General features: G+C 42.7%; 1 protein-coding gene across 1 annotated transcript in view; it reads right to left on the reverse strand.

The window, feature by feature from the left end:
* GNAI2 (G protein subunit alpha i2) overlaps positions 1 to 18,870 on the reverse strand; it is a 389,314-nt gene that overhangs the window by 194,487 nt on the left and 175,957 nt on the right. Inside the window, exon 2 of the mRNA XM_069206821.1 lies at positions 583 to 625. Within this exon, the coding sequence (XP_069062922.1) occupies positions 583 to 625 (43 nt within the window). The remainder of the gene's footprint in view (positions 1 to 582; positions 626 to 18,870) is intronic.

The following is an 18,870-nucleotide window of genomic DNA, read 5'->3' on the forward strand; positions in this document are numbered from 1 at the left end:
GTTTATTGCTATATTTGGTGTTAAACTGGTACTAATAAGGTGGAACCAATGTCCAGCCAGTCTTAACAAGTGTTAAAATGACAAATTAATGAAGTCATATCACAAAATGTGCTGTATTGTGCCGCATAATTTGCCTTTTCTTTTCGCATAAGTTGCTCAACCCTGCTGCATAATTTGGCCCTACCCTACCGCATAATTCCAGTGGCCCTGACTATATGCAACATCTAAGCACAAAACAGCCAAGACCATCGTCCTACAACTCACAGAGAACTCTTATTTGTCTCTGAAAGCTCAGCAGCCACACAGTGTGATATTGAGAAGACATCACAAGATGAGGCTTCATCCCTTCAAAGATATTTGGTTTTACACATTAACTTGACACTAGATCATCATGTGTAATATCACTGTGTGAAATGGAAAAGTGTCAGCGAGCAATCCAGAATGTTTAAACAGTTAACAGATATTCCTATCAAACAGCCAGAAGTGAGTGTATGAAACTGGCCTCAATGTTTTCTTTCCAGAAAACCAACAAAATTTACACAGAACAGAAAGCACCAGGGAAGGAGAAATAATCATGCTTACTTCATCTGTTTGACAATTGTGCTTTTCCCAGATTCTCCAGCACCTGCAAGTAGAAGAGAAACAAACATGAGTAAAGAACAGGCTCTTCAACGCATCTTTTATGACTAATTAGAACAAACTTCGCCTTCCTATCTCTAGCTGACCAGTACCATAAATGTGGCACTTACTCCCACTTTGTTTGCAGCTGCACTGTTTTGTCTTTGGCTGCAGGTGCTCACTGAGAATTGTGGGACAATGCTCACTTTCAGGTTCCCTGCTTGAACCTGCTCTGGGGAATGATACACTCGGAGTCTGTGTGCGTCACTGTTCTGTAGGCATAGGGTACTCAGCTATATTTCTGAAACTGCTCCGAAAAAAATAGATACACAGATATTATGTGTGCAGCTTCTCTGTGAGAATGAGATGTATGGATTTTCTGCGCAAGGCTGCTCAGTGAGAATGTGATGTGCATGTTTTAAATGCCCCGCTGCTCTGAGATTGAGATGCTCAGGTTTCCTGCGTGCAGCTGGTCTGTGAGAATGACGCGCACGTTTTCTGTGTGCAGGGTTTCTATATGCAGCTGCTCTGTGAGAATCAGATGCTCAGGTGTCAAGTGTGCAGCTGCTACCTGAGAATGAGATGCTCAGGTGTCCCGTGTGCAGCTGCTCTGTGAGAATGAGATGCTCGGGTATCCTGTGTGCAGCTGCCCTGTTAGAATGAGATACTCAGGTGTCATGTGTGCAGCTGCCCTGTGAGAATGAGATGCTCAGGTTTTCTGTGTGCAGATGCTCTGTGAGAATGAGATGCTCAGGTTTTCTGTGTGCAGATGCTCTGTGAGAATGAGATGCACAAGTTTTCAATGTGCAGCTGCTCTGTGAGAATGAGATGTTCAGATTTCCTGAGTGCAGCTGCTCTGTGAGAATGAGATGCTCGGGATTCCTGAGTGCGGCTGCTCTGTGAGAATGAGATGCTCGGGATTCCTGAGTGCAGTTGCTCTGTGAGAATGAGATGCTCGGGTTTCCTGTGTGCAGCTGCTCAGTGAGAGTAAGATGCTCATATTTTCTCTGTGCAGCTGCTCTGTGAGAATGAGATGCTCAGTTTTCCTGTGTGCAGCTGCCCTGTGAGAATGAGATGCTCAGGTTTCCTGTGTGCAGCTACTATACGAGAATGAGATGCTCAGGTTTCCTGTGTGCAGCTGCTCTGTGAGAACGAGATGGTCAGGTTTCCTGTGTGCAGCAGCTATGTGAGAACGAGATGCTCAGGTTTCCTGTGTGCAGCTGCTCAGTAACAGTGAGATGCTCAGGTTTCCTGTGTGCAGGGGCTCTAAGGATGTATAGCTTGGAGGCCCTCTGTGCAGCTGTTCTGTGAGAATGAGATGCTAAGGTTTCCTGTCTGCAGCTGCTCTGTGAGAATGAGATGCTCAGGTTTCCTGTGTGCAGCAGCTATGTGAGAACGAGATGCTCAGGTTTCCTGTGTGCAGCTGCTCAGTGAGAGTGAGATGCTCAGGTTTCCTGTGTGCAGGGGCTCTAAGGATGTATAGCTTGGAGGCCCTCTGTGCAGCTGTTCTGTGAGAATGAGATGCTAAGGTTTCCTGTCTGCAGCTGCTCTGTGAGAATGAGATGCTCAGGTTTCCTGTGTGCAGCTGCCCTGTGAGAACGAGATGCTCAGGTTTCCTGCGTGCAGATGCTTCCCAACAATGAGAGACTTGGGTCTCGTGTCTGCTCGTTGTTGGCACGAATATGCAACTTTAGTACTCTGAGTGCGCCTACTACGCAAGAATGAGATTCTAGATGAGCAGATGCTTTGGTAATGTAAAACTTCCTGCATCTTCGTGAGCACAGCCTTTCTGCAGGAATCAGAAGCTCAACTTCTATGCGTATATAACTGTGAGAATGAGACAATGGGTTCGCTGTGTGCAGCTGCTGGGTGACAATACAGCGCCTTGATTGCCAGTATATGTTACTGCATTGTGAGAATGAGATGCTTGGCCTTCCCATGTACAGGTGTCCTGTGAGAATAATATTCTTAGAAGTCTCGTATGTGCAGTTACTCCAAGGAAATGGCCACCTCTTGTAAGACAAAGACTTCAATTTCCATACTAAAGTGCTATGATGCTCGCTCCCATCAAGGAAAACCCAACTCCCAAATGCCATATGGTACAAATGTGCCCATCACGTCAAGTAGGACTACAGAGAAACACATGAAAAGTGCATTATAAATCAATGCTCTGAGTTGAGCTACAATCAGTGATTTGCCCCCACAAAAGGACACGTTAATACAAAGGACGCACCTCACATTTTTGACACTGGCACTCTAAATATATGCTGCACGACAACAAACATCCCAAAAAACAACCACATTTATCCCAACTTAATAAAAATCCCATTCCTCTAATTTTATTCACTTTGGAATGCCTGGATTGAATCTGTTTCCTGGAAGTGGTTAGGGAAAGTTACAGGGTGAGGTAAGAGTGTTTATTTCATTGTGCATAGAATTGGAGAGGGCTCTGATGGTGTATTCTCTTGTCTAATCGTCATACAAAATACACATTCATCACTATCAGCAAACATACTTACTGTACAGCAGAAAGAAGGCATGTGAAAAGAAGGACAGCAGAGGTGGTGATCGCGGAGCATGAGATCTTCAGTACCAAGGGATGGTTCTGCGGTCAGATTGTTAATCTCAGTTATGTGTTTTCCTAGTTCTGGGGAGCCTGGGTATCACAGGGTGTCCCTTGATGGTAGCATGTGACAAGGATATGTATGCACAGTCTACACAAGACCAAGAACATGAAGATCCATCAATCAACAATGGTTCGTAGCTTTACTAGAAGGTACTCTGGTAATGACACACACCACAGGAATTCGAGATTGAAGGCCAAAAGCCTACTTGAAGTTGAATCCCCTGACAAAGACGTTCAGGCTGATTTCCAAAAGCTGTACACAAACTTGTGAAATTGAACTTTGGTCAGCGTTGGCCTAACTTTGAAGGCACAAGCAGTATGGTGTCAGCTCTACCTGCTCTACAGGGTTAAGCTGTACCTCGCCAAAAATGATTTTAGGATATCTGTTAAAGCATTAGGCATAACCTGATACTGTGGCAAAACTTGAGTGTCCTCTAAGACACAGAACTCATCAGTGGACTGAGAAAGTACGACCTGATCACCTCAGTTCTCAGGGAATTGCTTGTGCGCCCACTGTCCATCAGCATCCCATTCAGGATTTGCTGCATCACCCTGAAAGCAACAAGCTATTCCATGCCCCACCGTATGACAGACTAGTTCAAACGACCAATGCAATGTACACAGTAATGATACAGCCTGGAGCAAGACCTCACGCTCCATCATTCCTCCAGTCTGGAAGGAAAAGAAATACCTACCTGTTACTATGGTGCGCTTGCACTTGTGTCTCCACCACATAGTACCACATTCTGTGGCATTACAACCAGGGTCATGCTTTCGAAGTGTCCATTAGGTATGTGCAGATAGAAGGATGCAACGTAAAGGAGGAAAAAGGGTTTAGTGGTGGGGAAATTGAATGTTTGAGGAAATGGTTCAATGGGGAGAAGCAGACCGCATGCTAAATGACTAGAATACTAAACCTTCATTCACTTCTGACCTCTGTTGGAGTGTCTCCAACTGTCCCGTGACCCAAGCATGAGGCTGTGTACCTGCACACATCACCCTATGAGCTAAACATACATGACAACACCATATGAGGAATGCACGAGGCGCTGTGGCTATGTGGTGCATTCAAACACTTAACCATGCTTAACATGGCAGCACCCTTCACCTCAATCTGAGGCAAAATGCCCATGAAGTAGTCAAGCACATCACTCTGACTTCTGCAAGCATTGAGCCATGCAGCCATTCATCTCGCTCTACGTCACCACAGATGACGCAGCACGGTCGATGGCTTAAAAGAGTGAAGTAATACTTACTCACTCATTTTCTGGGTGTCGTGTATCAAGCCTACAAATCACAGTTCAGGGACTGGTGAATACTTTCATACTCTAGCAAGGTGAAGCAAGGGAGTGAAAGTCAAGAATGGGATGGAGAGGAGAGGGGAACAGGTTTCCAAAGCATGGTTAGCACCAACTGTAGAGTCACAGGGGTGTAATGAGAGGAATTTAATGCATCTTGCTTCACGGTATTAACTTTCATCTCCTTTGTGACCAAACCCTACATGAGGCACGGTACCCCTACCTATCGATGATTAATTAAGTCCAGCACGAGAAAAAATGACCAGTTATAGCAGAATATAAGGATGCACGAAACACTTCCACCTCTGCAAATCACTAAATGATTTAAACCGGAGTTACTCAAAGCAGTACTGCGCGGCACCCACTCATGTACCTCTGCCTGAAAGGGTATGTCACTGCACATTACTTCGCTGCATAACCCAGCATCCTGGAGTAAGGCTGTGCACTGCATGCAAGTATATGTACCAGTGTGAGGCAGGGCAGCCATTAACTTTAAGCAAGATTTAGGATTCCAAGCACAGCAAGCACCACCATTAAATACAATGATAGAAACTAGGATTCACCTTGCAGCACAAACATACAATGACAGAAAATCAAAACATACGACGTACAACAGAAGGCCACAGCGTAGAGTTTGCACTGATGTTACTTTACGCCAGTTCAGCTGTCATGCGTTGAAGCTGCAGGCATTACACACCACAAGACCTACTTTCCCAGATCATTAACAAGTGCATGAGGGCAGGTCTTATGCATATTACCATCAATGCACCCAGATGGCTTACAATTAGACACGAGGAGGACATTGATGTACCGTAAGAAACGTCACTTCCTGTACCTGTTAGAAATAAACGCCTTGTGGTTATGTTTCTTGTGCTTTTGCTAGTATCCTTCTCCATTACTAATGCAAGTGATGTCATGATCCCATTACTCATGGGTGGTCACAAATAACGAGATTGCCATGCCAACAGTGTTGGGCTCACTGCTCCCTCCAATAGCTCGCAGCTTCTAACGAATGTTTTTTGGCAGCTCGCCCTCTACTCTTACCAGCCTTCTGTCCCTAAAACGCAACTGCGGACATATTCTTTAATCCTCGCAAGGAGCTCGCCATCAATCTGGCACCCACCACAGCTCAACCATGGCCTAAGCGAGCTTCTGTTACACTGTTGTACTGGGTTCCTCCCTTGCATCTTAACTGCTGTTATGTAGCCCTGTGCCTTCGCTGCAGAAAAAACCCGACACTAGACAGACCATCACACAACATGAACATAACTCGAAGGTGCACAAAAGTGGACGCTCCTTTGCAACTATAGCGCCACATTTGCCCACAACCCTCTGTTGTCACGACAGACCAAACACTACACAAACTGAAAATCTTCTTCCAAGTAACACATTCCAATAATCAAGCCACCTCTCATTCCTGATTTTACAGATTTACAGCTAATTGTCAAATAGCAAGAGGTCTTTTTATGATATAAGCACTCAGCAGAGCTTGAACCACATGACAATGCAGATGTGAAGAACCAGTGCCAGGAATAACACAGCTAAGGTCATGATGGCCGCCTTGAATGCTGACCAACTTTAAAGAGCTCACAGGGCTGCGTGTGGTACGAGGGTGAGCAAACCTGTCCATTGTCTGTAAGATTCTGATGAGAAGGTAGGGAGGCCCTTGGGATGATATTGTTTGCAATCAGGGAACTATTGTGTCAAGGTGTTTACAATCAAAGGCTATATGATAGGCAAAGTGACTATCGCAAGATGGGGTAAGGGCTGAATGACATCTATAAGGGTAAGAGTTTGTGTTAAGAGGGGCGGCCATGATGCACGTGTGCTCCAGGAGACAGTCGGCTCCAGCGTGATGGCTTCAGTTACCATGAAACAAGGCTCCGGAGATAAGAGTATACGGAACAAGGGTTCACGATGGATGTGATGTCCAGATACAACCACACAGATTATGATAATAAACACTGGAGACAAAGCGGACACAGAAGGCAGGTTTGCCAGCAAAAGGTCATTCATTCCAGAGCCGGTAGGAAAGAGGCATGGGAATCCCTGGAGATCCACAGGGGGACAAGATCTCACGACTTGACTACAGTATAGCTGAGAAATGGGACCCCAAGAAGAGTAAACAGTGCCTCTATATAGAGGATTGGCAAGACCTAAATGAAGGCCTGACCCCAGATTTGTGTTGGATAAGGGGCACTAGAAGCATTTCAGTTTCTGCATTGCACTCGACATAGGTGCCACCAGAATGCTGTCGGTATGCTCAATTACAGGCCATGCTTTGCATATGTCAAAAGTACCGCAGAGTGTTTATGGGCTAACAAAGGGTTCCATTTTATCAATTGCACCTGACAAAGGTACCAGCATAGTGCCAACATTGTGCGTGATTACAGCCCATCATAGGGTTTTGGTGTTTGCAATGGATTTGATGATAAAAAATGACGAAGTCTACAATAACAATAATGCTATTCTTGTGTTGTCACATCCTCCTGTGGTGCTGTTCCTGCAATCATCACCTTCAAGATACAATGGACCGCAAGCGGTCTTTGTCACAGCTCCGCGTGTGACCAGCACAAGGGCACATCGTTTATTAAATAGGACGTTGATAGCACAGTCTGTCTGTGAAGAAAATATTCGAGCTTCTGAGCCCTTTTCATCCTACTGTAGCATCAGTATACACAATTTGTGCTGAATAACTTGCAGACTTCAAAGTTGTGAGGACTTGAAAGCCGCATCAAGCAAAGGCCCCAGCGAGACCATGTCGCAGAGGGGGCTCTGTGGGCTGCAGGTACTAGAGTGACATTTACAACGCACCACCGACAACAGCCTCAAAACCTCACCACCACGCCGCTATCCTGCTCTTAGAGAATACTCTGATGAAGCTCTCCGCAAAAGCCTTCATTTATAATGGCCTAATTAATTTTAATAATTTGGACTTTAAGCAAATGTTTAAAGGGGAAAGTAATACTCTAGGGGCGGTAGGGAGAAGGATGTGTTAACTGAAGCTCTGCAGAGCATGGCGAGAGCAACTAAGGATAGCTCTGCCGTGCTAGTCGAGTGTGTACAATCACTATAACCAAGGAGAGGTCTACTGTGTTAGTCCACAGTGTGTGCAAAACCTATGCAGCCAAGGAGTGGCCTCTGTGCTAGTCTAGAATGTGCAAAATCGATGCAACCAGGGAGTGGTCTCCGAGTTATTTGAGAACATACAAAATAGATGCAACCAAGGAGTGGTCTATGTGCTAGTCTAGAACGTGCAAAATAGATGCAACCAAGGAGTGGTCTATGTGCTAGTCTAGAATGTGCAAAATAGATGCAACCAGGGAGTGGTCTATGTGCTAGTCTAGAACGTACAAAATAGATGCAACCAAGGAGTGGTCTATGTGCTAGTCTAGAACGTGCAAAATAGATGCAACCAAGGAGTGGTCTGCTCTGTTAGTTCAGTGTACACAAAATGCAGCCAATGGAAGGTCGGCTGTGTTAAGAAGTCCAGAGCGTGCAAAATCTGTGCAGCCAAGGAAAGCCTGCTGTGTCATTTGAGAGCCTGCTGCATTAGTTGTGAGCGTACCCAAAATGCAGCCAAGGAAATGCTTGCTGTGTTAGTTGAGAGAGTGCAAAATTTATGCAGCCAACGAAAGGTCTGCTGTCTTAGTTGAGAGCGTACCGAAAATGTAGCCAAGAAAAGATCTTCTGTGTTAGTTGAGAGCGTGCAAAATCTATGTAGCCAAGGAAAGGTCTGACGTGTTAGTTGAGAGTGTGTCAGTAGAAAGTGAAGGCACCACCTCAACTGATGATTTATTGGTATTTTTAGATGTTGCGGCTTATCTACTATTGACCTGAACCCCATCAACGTTATCTACACTTTACCACTTGCTGTTTTTCGAAATTTAGCTGTTTTAAAAAAAAAAATGTATTAACTATATGACTCAAGTTATTTTTGAGCACATCTTCCCCTGGTGGCCCATGCAGTGTTCCAGAGCAGCTATCCCAGGCCTCGCTCGGCCCAACCTTTTGGAAGACAAGGAGGCCTAGGACAGCAGAATCAGGCCACTTTTCAATTTTTTAAATATTTGTTGGAGCAGCTTTTACCATTAGCAGGCCTTCTTGTTCTGCCAAATGGCGAGGGCTAACCTGGACCAGGGCAGAGGGTAACATCCCCACTGGCCTGGTCAGCACTTAGAACAAGATGCTGGGGCACCGTCCAGCCTTGCTTGCAAGCAAAATGACTGGGATCTCTGAGGATCATGAAGTAACTCTTGCCCCAGTGCCTTTTACACTATAGCCAAGATAGTGACAGTCTGCTGTCAGTTGTCCTGTGACATTTCAGGGTTTCTCCTCCTGCCTTCTAAATATTTACAGGATTCAGGTTTTACTGATTGTCATCCTGAAAAGGCCACTGCTTCAAAAGTCTACAGCCAACTACATTGCCTGGATCTGCATATCTTCTGAGAATCTGCAAATCCGAATACAACCGAGAGAAAAGATTTCCCTCATCAAATTTCTTCATTTTTCAATTTGTGAGTTACAAGCTTGGCAAACGTTGGATGGCAGCCCAAGATAACTAAATCGTTTTTTCATTGATATACCATCTACTATATTGGCTTTTCTGAAGAAAAAAAACATGATCAAGTGGTTTAGACCAAACGAAAAACGCATTGTGTGTTGGAGCAAGCCCCTTCATTTCAATTAAGTTGGCCAAAATCTATATAGCAGTTTTCACCGTGGCTGAAAAAGAGCACTTTTGGGATGTTCTGGACTTCTTTTGATGCCTTTAATAGATCTTCATAACTTCCTCCACAACCAAATTAATAATAGCAAACTTAAGAATCGTGCCATGAGGTTTCATCAAACGGTGCCAATATTATTAAAGATTCAAAAACACTATTCAAATGAGGAGTGCGAAATAACTAACAGAGTAACAATTGATGATCCTGTAAAACAAACTTAGCTAGTTAGAGAGTGGTAGAGACCACATCTAACGTGTGTATCTGTAATATGCACGTCACCCTTGAGGAGTCTCTTACCACAATTGATAAATAACAGATGTTTATTGTTACTCAACTCAAAGGGAATTAGTCATTTTACAGATCTCGGATGGACAAAGAGCTGAGTGGACCTGCCAGGAATTAAACCTGTAATCACGAGGAAAACAGAAATCCCTAGAGTGGGCGCATTAGTAAATCCACTGAGTCACTGGACCCAAAACCAGGCAGCATGACAAAGATTTGCTTTTTTGGGGTAAGAGAGTTACCAGATCTAGATGGGGTAATTTGTGGCACATTAGACCATAAATTAAGCAACAGCATCGCACAAACTCTTGTGGATGACACTAAGGAACATTTTCATTTTAGTCCTCGGTTCGCCTGTTGAATTACTAATGGATCTGCTTTTAAAATATCCTGGTGAGGAACTTTTAGAGGAGCTTATCCGTCAAACTGATTAATATGCACACCATAAAAGACAGTGAATTAATTACCAAGATTAGCTCGTTTCTTGCCAAGATAAAAACATCTGTTATAATGACACAAGAATATTTATTCAGTGTATAAATAACACGTCTTGAACAGATGACAGTGTAAAGTGAATACATTGAAAATGAGTTATTCTTGCTTTTGCCGATTGTAAAGGTTTCAACCCGTAAAAAACGCGACTTAATGCACACAGACCCCAGTATTTGTGGGGATAAATGAGTAATGTGTGAATTAATGTATAAGTTATATATCTTAATTTATGGATACAAAAGTTTAACACGGATGCGAATTTGAAACTGATTAAATAAAAAAAAAAATGCATTAAATCTAGCAAGATGAGTATTTTGAGAACCAATTGAAAAAAGAAGCAAACGGCGTAAAGTAGAATATCTACAGCAGATGAGGATCAGCAGGGGCACTAAGTCTGCTGATTTGCTGCCTGCTCTTGACGCACAAACTCTCTACGTGTTCTCCCTTTCTTATTCCACTCCAGGCTTTATTTTTGGCACATTAAAAGTAAAATAGAGGGGTTTACAAGCATTTCTAAGGTCCTTATGTCAACACATGAAACAGTTCTGGGAAACAATTGTAAGGGCAGAGTCAGGCCTCATGAAACTGGTATTAGAAAAACAAAACGCTGCTCTCACACAACGCTTGTGGCACAGTTTTGCCAAAATAGGGTCTATTAACAGACTGATAACGCTTCTGCTCCGAATAACTTATCAAACTCTAGAAATGCATGCGATCACTCCGGCCCACTAAACCACTGACAAAAATGAAATCACGAACGATAGCAAAAAGGAGCAGTGAAATGACTCAGCATAAAAATGACTGCATTTGTCATGAAATATCTTTTACATCGGAATGAAACTGTGCGCTGGGCAGAAAATGTTGTGCTCGTGTCAGCATTATACTTGGGCATATCTGCAATGAAACTAACACCGCAAATGAAAGAGCTTCTCCATCAGAATGAAATGTCACCACAACATCACAGACTGCAATCATATCTAGGTAGAAATAGCCATCAAATCAGTAACGAAACGACCCAAAATCAGTTGGAAATGTCTGTCAATTCCATGTTGGCACCCTCGACAGTGACATACCGCCTCACTGTCACCTAAACTGCACAGTATAATGACCCAACCACCACCACTTCAGTACCTTTCTATCATTAACCCTAAAATTACCACGTGTGCCATGACCCCTCCCCAAGTCACGTGAAAGCTCCTCTCACGTACAATGGATCCGTTCTACGTGTTACCAAAGCTCGCGACTCTCCCAAAACCCTGAAACTGCATTACATGTTTTAAGGAATTGCGCCATTTGCCTTCAACACTGTGTGGAATCTTGAAACTAATTAACTTGCCTTTTAACAGCCCCTAACAAAGTGTCCACAACCACCGTAAAATATGCAAACAGCATGTCATGAAACTGCACCAACCAGGCACGAATATTGCCCACAAGTTATGACACTTTCTCGGAAGACATGAACTTGCCATCAATTGTGCACCGAATCCGTCCCTGAAATCACGAACCTGTAAAACTGTTACCATGAGCCACGCGGTTGCCACAGCTCAGTAGGCTGGGGCGTATAGCTACTCCTTTGCCGTAAGAAAATAACAGACGGCCAACTATTTTGGCTATGAAGAAAGTCTATAATTTATTCAGAACAAAGGACAATAAAGATTGGAAATTTAACGCCCCCCGCCCCCGAAAAAAACAACAACAAAACTAGAAGAATGTAAAAAAAAAAAAAAAAAAAAAAAAAAAACCACGGGATAAGAATGGATGCATTTCGGTGCACAAGGAAACAACAGCGGAACTTAGGCATGTTTTCATGATAACTAGGATGCTTGAGCCAGAAGGCTGTTGCTAGGCGACGCATAAGGAAATGTAAACAGGATATCACATGTAGTAGTTTTCGAAATGATGTCAATTGTGGTAGAAGATACAACAGCTCCGAAAACTAGAGGAAAGTGACTAATTCAGTGTCTGGAGGCTTCATCTAGTCGGTTCTGGTGCAATAGGTTCAAAGTAAGCGATTTGGTATTATCAGACTCAACTTGGTCCATTGTGGCACTTAACTGCTTAGTGCACCTTCACTAGGATAGACGTATCGCAACTGTGCTTTTCTAAGCTGCTTACATGAGAGGGTATGTAAGCGCAATAAAACCACTGTAGCTCCCATTCCCCACACTTTGGTACCAATGAAACTGCACTTCCTGCCCCCCTCTTCCTGGCATCAAGAAGATAATACCAGGAACAGAAAGCAAATCAGATTCTAGAAGCCCAGCTTACACACTGTAGCAACCACCCCCTGACATTAGGAGGCTATTCAAGAGCTACGGGTGGACAAGAAGGCAACCCCGTGAAATCACGGAGGTTAAATGGTGCACAACATCATTTTCATAACTGCATATATTTTGGGGTATCTGCTTCAGTGTACTAGTGCAATCTTTTGCTTTCCGCACACCTCATATTCCCTTGGGACAGGTATTGGAAGAGGGACTTAGAAGAGTTGTCTGCTATGAACAGCTACCCAAGTTACCAAGACTGAAGGATACTCAGCATCAACTTCTAGGTTTGAAGGTGAGGACCAGTGAGTGGGAGTAGCTTGACCGAAGTCACACAATAGCACTTGTCACCCTCCACTGAGCCGAGGAGACCAGGCCACGGAACTACAGAACCTAGAAGATTAAACGTGCTCAGACACATCCTAGATAGAATTTCCCACTATAATTGGATAAATGGATTGTTCAAACATGGAGACTGCCACAGTTCTTACAACACAGACAAAAGCACTCTACTTCTCAGGCTTATGGTGAACATTTACTGTCTTCAACTAGAATTTCTTCAATTTAGGGAAAACACAAAATTACCTTCTGTAACTCGATTTCATTTTTTTTTAATCTGCAAAATAGATTTTTAGCCTTTTTATTAAGATTTTCTGCAGCTATCACTTTTGCGGTTTTATTGATAAAACAGACTTTTTTGATGTTGCAATTTTTCATGTGTTGTACGCCAACTTGGCGGCGCTCTGAAAAGTATATGCCTCGTTTTGCATCTTGGAAAATCAACCACAAAAATAAAAAAAAGAGTCGAGTCTTCTGATGCAATAATTGTCGTCTTTGGATCCATCTCAAGGCAAATTAAATATAAAACAATCCTCAGAATTACCAAATACAGTACACCCTCAGTTTGGGGCAAGCTTCAGGAAAGGAGCCATTTCTTTGTGGTAAGCGCATAGTTCCAGCTGCCAACAGAAAGAGGAAAGGCTTTGTAGATAGGTGGTGCTCCTGTAATAAGCACTGGCACCGTTCCTTTAGGGGAACTCCCACCACATACATGAACAAAACTGCTTTGTCCGAAGATAACCGCCATGACGAGACTGATAGGGCAGACTTTAAAGAAACACGAACTGAAAGCACAACTAAGTCCGGCTTGGCTACAGGCTTGCCTTATCTAGGTGTAAGAGAATACGTGGGCGAAATTGCACTTTTTCAGCAAAATACTTTAAATTATTTGTACAGCAGGAAAAATATTCCGAAGGTATCTCACTTAATAATGAGTATGTGACTGTCGGTTTTTCTGTTCCTTGAAGACGTTTTCTGTTTACACAGGTAAAAAGTACATTCAATTGCTTCATCTAAAATTTACCAGAAATTTTGTGAAAAGTGTCTAATATGATATTAGTGAATTTTGCATAATTTCGCCTGGACTAAATAAATAAAATGCACTGGGTAAGATCCATTTCTTCAAACTAACTAGCAGAGGCCCTTATCCAATATCAAAAGTCCAAACCAGACCAGAGAAGAATTAGCCTGATAGCGCTTCACCAAGGCTGGATTCTTGCATATCTGTCACTCATCTGGAGTGACAAGCACAGTTCAGATGTAAGCATTTTTCTGATGTAACGTGAGACTCAGCACTATCAATAATGCACAACGCCTAAGGTAGTTCAAAGTACGGATGAGTGTCACACATCTAGACCAAAAGTGTCAGTCATTTAATTATTCTGAATTTGACAAATGCAGCTTCAAAGAATTAAACTCCAGAAAACAGAGAGGAAAACAGAAGCCTTAAGTTCACCTAATGCACCTTAGAATCTGCGCCACAACAATGCATTATAACAAGCTGCCAATAGAAATTAATGACGGGCCTGGAACAACCATCTATAGTGGACGTTTAGGACTTCTGCTGGGCTGCAGGAACCTCATTTTTATAGTTGAAAAACAATAAGATCTATGTCCGCGTTCAAGGACAATGGCATCAGCTGAAACAGAAGACTGGGGACTTCCAGCGAGAAGGATTGTACCCAGAGAGTAACCTTTCACTAGGTGCTGCACGACTGATTTGTTGAATGGGGATGCAAGTTGAGAAAGAGTGAAGCTTAGTAGATCGTGTTATTTAGTCATCGCTGCTTACTCCAGTCATTTATTTCTACAGGATAGTACATCACATGGTCAGCAAGGGTATGGGAGAGCTTCACAGAAACCAAACAATGCAATGCACAGACTTTTATAAAACTCCTAATGAGCTGGAGTGAGGGGGCTAAGAAGGGGGATAGAGTGGGAAAGTAGGGTGGAAATTAAGCATTGGGAGGGGCGGTCAGGCTGGGTGAGATAAAAGAGGCCAAGGGGGAAAGGAGGATAAGAGAAGAGTGTAGGGAAAGGATACAGGAGAGGAGAAGTGGAGAGGAGGAAGGCTATGCCCGGAGCAGAAATGGAGAGGGTGCAAGGGAGAAGAATGGGGGAATGAGGTTAGATGAGCATGCAACTAAGCAACTTCAGAGTCAGGTATATGGCCTGATTTCGGCCTTGGCGGATAAGATACTCCAACACAAACGTGACAAATTTCCCACCCGCCGTTTTACAAGTTCCAAAGGATATAATGGAACTTGTAATATCGCGGACAGGATATCCGTCATGTTTGTGATGGGGTATCAGACCCAGAGTCTAAGCAGATGCCTCCTTAAAAAGAAAGAAGTCAATGCAGTTCTGATCTCTTTGGGCAGGGAATTCCAAAACAAGGAGGCACTCCTGAGAATGATTGTTGAAGTGCAGATGAGGTTCAGAATAGGGGTACTTCTAGAAGAAGTTTATTCATGCATCTAAGGTCCTTGAAGCCTCCAGAGATCTGAAGCAGATTGGTCACATATGGTGGGACTCTGGAATGGGCTGCTGTAAAAGCTAGGCACCCCAGTTTGAAAATAATTCTGCCCTGCGGTGCAGCTCAATGACAATTGAGGAGATGTGGGCAAATGTCAAAGCTGTTAATAGCACTCTGGATGTGGGACAGAAGTTATGTTTGGTTGTATAACGGCCATCCGTGCAGCGCTGCAACCCATCTCAGTAGAAAAACAACTTCCCCCATTTGCTCCCATGGAAGAATCGTGTTCGGGACAGAAGATATAGAAACTGCATTGACCAGCGTTATCCCATAGAGATCAATAAAGTGCACGAACAGTTGACTGAAAATGTTCACCACTTTCCTTTCATGCCTTTGAAATAATGGGTGTGCGAAATCTCTCACTGCCTGCAAACACAATTTCTCAAAAAATTTGTTAATGGTAATTTTTTCTGCACTACTTTTTATGGCTGAATTCCTTTACAAAAAATGTTAAGGAGGAAACGTTTCCACAACAACCTTTTACATGAAGAATTGGTATTTAAAACATTAAGAACTACAAGTCTTTTTCTTGCAAACGTGCATTTCATTAGATTTCAAAATTTGGCAAAGTTAATGAAGTTAAGAAAAAAAGAACAGCAAAATTCCTCTGTGGCAAAGATCCTATGTTAGCAAATTCCACACACACTTTGTTTTGAGCCTCCTCTCTTGTCCCCCAAACAGCACCTGGAAATACAGATTATTTTGACTTGTGCAAACTGGGAGGGTAAGCCTTAGCCTGATATGGTAAAGGTGTATAAGACATTTTTTGTGAAAGGATGTGAGAGTGTATGTGTGAGCAAACACAAAGTCTAAAGCAGGGGTCTCCAACCTTTTCAGTAGCGAGAGCTACTTCTGATCAGTGAAAATCGTTGTGAGCTACCGAAGGCTAAACAACGTGTGCATTATTACCAAATACCCACACGCAAAGCGTCCTTGAATGTAAGCCTTATGTTCATAGAGCCAGATACTATGGTTCTAACAAAATGCTTTGACTAGGGGCTCTGTGACAGGGCTGCCATGTGTCAGTGAGTGTGTGTGGTATTTGCGGCGTATGAACATGAATGCATATGAATGGGGTATATGTGTATGGGTAACTGAGGGCCGGTGTCATATGTACTTGTGGCACAGGTGATAACTTTTGCCATATGCGGTACTGTTAAAAGTATAGCACAAATACACAGCCATGTTTTTAAATAGGAGAAATTTAAAGTGCAACAATGTTCATAATGTGGAACATTTTTCTACATTTTAAATTTCTCCCATTAAAAAAAATATTTGTATTTTTTGGTTATAAATATTGCACAGTGTTCTACTGGCCAGTGGGAGCAGGAGGGCTGATGTTTGTAAACGCAACACATTGAAAAATAATTTGATAAATATAAAATGAAAAGTTAACTTAATTGTAAGGTAACTTTTCATTTTCTCTAATTTAAAAGCATTGTGAAATATAATTTTGTTGTAACTTCCAATGAGTTGACAAGGACTTTTAATTAAAAGTTAAATACCTTACTGCTTCAATTCTTCACCTGTGTGCTCTGGGTCATAAACCTGATCCTTATCAGGCCCTGCTTTGGGCAGTCTGGTGATAATAATGTAAAATAAGCACAACCATTCCTTAACTTTTAAAATTAAAAATTTGACCCAGGCTTATTTAAAAAGGAACTCCAGACTGTAAGCTGCTCTGAAGGGGTGTGGGAGCTACTGGTAGCTCGCGATCAACTGGTTGGAGACACCTCATTATAATAAGGAGTTGGTTAAAGGGAAGTTATAGTTAGTTGAAAATGTCAGTTAAACATATCATTTCAAATGAACAAAACAACCAAAATTTATCAGCCAAAGTTATTGCAATTAACTCTCCAGTGCTTTCTCCAGGCAGTGTGATCAATTATGTTATTTAGATATTGCAGTGATGTTACCAATGTTGACATAGAACATGTCAGAAGAGATACAATATGATATATTTAGACGTGCCCCTGCTGCTCATTTAGCATTCTTTTGTGTGTTTATGTATTTATTTTTGGATGTCCTGGTCCCACACGGACAACCACACTTTAAATAAACTTTGTGGGTGCTACCGGGAGCTGGTCTTCATTTGTCCATGGATGCACTGGTGCCCACACGGGGCACAGGGGCGTAGCTTCGCAATAGATTATTGGGGTGTGAGTTTCATATTTCCCAACAATGATGCTGGTTAAGTTACATTATTTGAGATGTAGGGCAAGACAGGGGCCCAAGGAGCAGGAGGAAGGGAGAGGAGTGTGGATTGTGCAGTGTACTTAAAACACAATATTTTGTACAATAAACATTTTAAGACCCTGAAAACAGTGTGTGTGTTTTGTCTGTATGTGTACGTACAAATCTCAAATGAAATCTGACAAACACCTCATCATACCTGACTTAAAACACCTGCACCCCACTATTTACTTCAAAGTACAGGTATTTGTGGGGTGGGTTTAAAACACACACCCAAACACTCCTCTGAAGCAATGTCCCTGATGGGGCACCCCTCGATGATAGCCACAAGGCCTGAAAACACTTGGGGTGGGATGGGGCATTCGTTCCACTCCCAAACCAAATAATTTGGTCCTAGAGGATAGGGTCCCGGGCCTTAAAAAAAGGCTCAGGGGCAGGGGGTGGTACATGCCCCACCATTTTTCCCACAAAAAAGGATGTGACCCACTACAGGGGATTTAGTTTAGAAAAGGGTGGGAGCCTGCCTTTTTTATAGTTCACCCAATACAGGGTACAGCAAAAAACAAGTTTTGAGCCCAATATAGGTCCCTCTGGGGCACTCCCCCATCAGGAAAGGGGACAGTGTGAACCTATCCCGCACGCTCTTTCTGTTTTTCTGCTTTTTTTCTCAGGGCAGGGGATGGTGTCCGAGAGCCCTAAAATGGCTGCTGCCAGATCTTTGCTGATGAGGTGACAGCAATGACATCTTATTTTGCGATCTGTCAGCTCACGGATCCTCCATGGCATGATATAATCATACATTATGAACCTTAATTTCTCAAAAAACTACAGAATTTATTTGCACCAAGTCACACTTTCAGCACAATTTGGTGTCATTCTATTCAGCCATTTTTCAGAATCGTTGGTTGCTCCATTTTCCTATGCACAATTAGATGGGGTAAACATGTTTTGAAACTTCCCCATTTTTCTCAGCCCCCACCAGATGGATCACCCCAAAACTTTACAGGAAGGAGCTGAGGAGGATGAGACTTTTTTTTGGGAAGGTTTAGTGGAGATTAATATTTGTCAAACAGAGTCAAAGTTAGTAGCAAACCAAAAAAAACATTTCCTATGGAAACGTGGTCCTAACTATATGTACACACACACACACACATATATATATATATATATATATACATATATATATATATAGAGAGAAAGAGCGAGAGAGAGAGAGCGAGAGCGAGATTTTCACAGAAAAAACCAAAGGCTACAGGGACTTTATAGTTTTGTAGTCGTTTTATCCACACACAACCAAAGAAATTCTGCAGTTATACTTATGTTAAGAAACTATAATTTGTGGCCTAATGTCACTTAACAGCAAAAGTTATAGTTTCTTCAGATAAGTAGAACTTCATAAGGACAGCCTTCCTAACCAAAGTATACCAGAGTGTATCTTAAACCTTATTTCTGGGTTTTGGAGACCTGCCATTCAGGTGACATAAGATAAGAGATT

The sequence above is a fragment of the Pleurodeles waltl genome, chromosome 9, assembly GCF_031143425.1.
Source record: "Pleurodeles waltl isolate 20211129_DDA chromosome 9, aPleWal1.hap1.20221129, whole genome shotgun sequence".
Taxonomy (NCBI): domain Eukaryota; kingdom Metazoa; phylum Chordata; class Amphibia; order Caudata; family Salamandridae; genus Pleurodeles; species Pleurodeles waltl.